This window comes from Clarias gariepinus, unplaced genomic scaffold (genome assembly GCF_024256425.1).
Source record: "Clarias gariepinus isolate MV-2021 ecotype Netherlands unplaced genomic scaffold, CGAR_prim_01v2 scaffold_35, whole genome shotgun sequence".
Classification (NCBI taxonomy): Eukaryota; Metazoa; Chordata; class Actinopteri; order Siluriformes; family Clariidae; genus Clarias; species Clarias gariepinus.
Genome location: NW_026521002.1, coordinates 337,501 through 341,433, shown reverse-complemented (window position 1 = coordinate 341,433; position 3,933 = coordinate 337,501). Strand labels below are relative to the sequence as shown.

The 3,933-nt window shown below is 45.9% G+C and overlaps 1 protein-coding gene across 1 annotated transcript in view; it reads right to left on the bottom strand.

The window, feature by feature from the left end:
* Window positions 1-760: 760 nt before the first annotated feature.
* The window catches only part of fgg (fibrinogen gamma chain), a 4,289-nt gene continuing 1,116 nt past the window's right edge, over window positions 761-3,933 (bottom strand). The window contains exons 5-9 of the mRNA XM_053490899.1: window positions 3,567-3,697; window positions 3,327-3,478; window positions 3,034-3,218; window positions 2,539-2,816; window positions 761-1,263 (exon numbers count right to left, since the gene is read on the bottom strand). Of these exons, the coding sequence (XP_053346874.1) occupies window positions 1,079-1,263; window positions 2,539-2,816; window positions 3,034-3,218; window positions 3,327-3,478; window positions 3,567-3,697 (931 nt within the window). The 3' untranslated portion in view covers window positions 761-1,078. The remainder of the gene's footprint in view (window positions 1,264-2,538; window positions 2,817-3,033; window positions 3,219-3,326; window positions 3,479-3,566; window positions 3,698-3,933) is intronic.

Genomic DNA, 3,933 nt, shown 5'->3' with positions numbered 1-3,933 from the left:
CATCGCAAAACGCCGCACACCAACAAAAAGCGTAGAACGATATTGATCTTCCCTTCTGTTCAGCGTCTGAAGGATCAAAAAGTAACTTTGTTGCCGCACTGGAAACTAGAAACGCCAGACTAGTACTGCCTGAAAAAATATTAATGTTTAACAAAAATACAGAAACATCAGCATACACATTGGAATAAATGAAATGACATATATAATACCGAATGTTTCCTTATATATTGTTCCTCTGCAATTAACATGCCGACGTTAAACCGTTATTGTTGCACTGTGGTTCCACTTTTTCTCTGATGTTATTTTAATTTACTTGTATTAATGATCCATTTCTTTGCGTGTGATTGTTTAGTTTCGAGTGTCCGATCTTTATTGTCAATAAATAAAAGCATGAATTAGAATAGGTAATTTCCTATTATTTTCCACTAATTCCCTCCCGTTCATTGCGCCCCACCTGTCATGTCTGTATTCACCACTAGTGGGCGCGCCACACACTTTGAGAACCACTGGATTAGTGTAAAGTGAATCCTGCTCGTGCTGCAGATGATCTTCTGATAAACTGAACAGATTAAAAAGTTCATCGATCCATAAACAAACACACAAAGTCTATGCGTGGGGAAATGTTTAACTGGACAAAGGTCATGTGACCTCGGACACTCGCCCACGCAGAGGAACTGTGTGTGTGTGTGTGTGTGTGTGTGTGTGAGATTGTAGAAGTTGTTTTTCTCTCCATGTATAAATGAGACACGGGACAACGTAGAACAATACCGAGTATTTTATTAAGAACTCTTCAACTCTGCTTTTAATAAACGTTATTCTTTACAATTCAGGTTCTCATCAGGGTTTGATGAAAAGAGTTCTGTATCAGCTCGTTCTGTGATGAAGTGATGAAGATCTAATTATAAAATCAGAGTGAGTGATTAACTACAACAGAAGGTTGTGAGTTTTGGTACTGTAGTGTGTTATGTGTGTGTGTGTTTGTGTGTGTAGTGTAGTGTAGTGTAGTGTGTGTAGAGTATGTAGTGTGTGTGAGTGTGTGTAGTGTAATGTAATGTGTGTGTGTAGTGTAGTGTGGTGTTTAGCGGGAGGGGATGTCTCCTTTGCCGAAGTCCAGGCCAAGCTGTCCTCCTGCTTGGATCCTGTTGATGGGGATGATCTTCATGGTGGTCTGCTTCAGTGAGTACCAGCGGTTGTGCCACGTGGCCCAGATGATGCCGTTATCGAAGCCGTGCTCGCCCACGTCCTTCTGGCTGTATGTACCCCCTGTGGGACACCGGGACAATAATGAGGTCAGGGGTTTACATAACGCTGCTTTTCAGTCCCTAGTAAAACATTAACTCTATCAGGAGACCCTGAAGCCCTGACTCATCCCGACCCTGACTCGCCCTGACTCTGACTTGGCCTGACTCATCGCAACTCTGATTCGCCCTGACTCATCGCAACTCTGATTCGCCCTGACTCGTCCCAACTCTGATTCGCCCTGACTCTAATCTGACTTCGACTCGCCCCGACTCTGACTCGGCCTCACTCTGACTTGGCCTGACTCATCCTGACTTTGACTTGCCCAGACTCTGACTCAGCCTGACTCGCCCTGACTCTGACTCGCCCTGATTCGTCCCAACTGATTCGCCCTGTCTCTAATCTGACTTTGACTCATTTCGACTCTGATTCCCTCTCACTGTGGAGAGTTTTAGTGCTGCAGTGAGTCACTCACTCACTCACTCACTCACTCATCTTCTATACCGCTTTAACTTGTATTCAGTGTCGCAGGGACCTGGAGCCTATGCTTAGGACACGAGGCAGGGTACACCCTGGACAGGGTGCCAATCCATCACAGGGCACACACACATACACACACTCACACACTTATTTACACACTATAGGCAATTTGGAACCCCAATCAACCTAACCTACATGTTTCTCCGGGTACTCCGGAGTACCCGGAGAAACATGTAGACGATGAGACGCTGAGATGTTAAGAGGGTGAGACAGTGAGACAATATGGTGGTGAAACGATGAGACGATGAGATGCTAAGACGGTGTGACAGTGAGATGATGTGACAGTGAGATAATGAGAGACTAAGACGTTGAGCCGGTGAGACGGTGTGACAGTGAGATGGTGTGACAGTAAAATGATGAGACACTGAGACATTGAGACGTTGTGACAGTGAGACGATGAGATGTGAGATGCTGAGACGGTGAGACGATGTGACAGTGAGACGATAAGACAATGTGACGCTGAGACAGTGAGATGTTGAGATAGTTAGACGTTGAGATGGTGTGATGTTGTGACGGTGAGACGATGAGACGCTGAGATGTTAAGAGGGTGAGACGGTGTGACAGTGTGACAGTGAGATGGTGTGGCAGTGAGATGGTGTGGCAGTGAGATGATGAGACACTGAGACGTTAAGACAGTGAGACGGTGTGAAAATGTGACGATGTGACAGTGAGACGGTGTGATGTGATGGTGAGATGATGTGACAGTGAGACGCTAAGACGCTGAGACGGTGAGACCCTGAGACGGTGAGACAGTGTTACCTCTGTGGTATTTTCCGTTCAGGTGACCGGCGTGACACTGGTTCATCCACCAGCCCGAGCCGTCCTGCTTGGCGCAGTTCCCGCTGTACTTGTCGTTGTCTCTGTCGGGTGTGCTGAACTGCTGGCCGTTGTGAGACGTGTGCGCTTTATCGCTCACATCATCGCCAAACTCAAACCCATCGAACGCGTCACCGGCATCTCCTCCGAAATAGTAAGCGTAGGTCAGACGGTAGTTATCGACCTCGGGGCCAACTTTAAACATGGCATAGTCCGCGTTCCTGCAGGAACAAAAAATATCAGTGCATCACAACAACAACAACAACAACAACAACAACAACTTTATCATCATCATCTTCATAAATAGCTGAACTGAATAAGAGCTGACGTGATTTTCCTGATTTTCATTTGATAAGAAAAACTAAAGATCTGCTTTGTTTCTGATTCCCTCACACTGACCCTGAGGTTCCTGACGAGTTCCTCTACACGGGTTCTCACCTTTTGACTCCGTCCCAGTCCACCATCTCGATCCTGAGCACGTACGGGAGGCCGGGCTGGACCGTCAGAAGGTGGATCTTCTGGTTTCCGAGCCAGAACTCTGTGCTGTCGTCAGGAGAGAGATAACCAAAGCCTTCTTTATATGGAACCCAGTTTCTGTTGAAGTCAACACTGCCATCTCGCCTCTAAAACACACACACACACACACACACACACACACACCACTATTTTAAATGATGCACTGAGATTATAGTAATGAGCCAGGTGTGTGTGTGTGTGTGTGTGTGTGTTACCCTCTGAAGCACGGTCCAGCCGCGGCCTGTGCTGTCGATCTCGCAGTACACCAGGAAGGGTGCGGGCGCGGCAGCGGAGGCGGGCGCTTTGGCCGGCTGCACGTAATACAGGCCGCTGACCTTCGCACCCTTATTAGCGATGTCCTGACAGTCTGAGAGACACACAGCAGCCAGTGTTAATCATGTGGTGTGTATGGTGTATGTGTTTACCAGGTGTTACTGGTGTTGTTTCATTCCCACCTTTCCCAGTGATGGTCTGAATGGTCACTGTGTCTCTACACGGCAGTTTACACTTCTGATCCAACTGCTGGGAGAGCTGCTTCAGGTCCGTCAGACGCTTCTCATTAGCCGCAAGAGTCGCCTGCAGGTCACTGAGGGGACACACACACACACACACACACAACCAATAAAATAAATCTAACTATGAGCAAAAAAAAGTCATTATATATTATATTAAATCAGATTTATCTGCTATTCCTTATTTATAATGTCACAATAAACCAAATTAAGTTTTAGATAATTAAACATGTTTCATATGTTTTGTTTTTATATATTTTTCAGACTTAAGTTTTTTATATTGTTTATATATATATATTTTTTTTCTGGA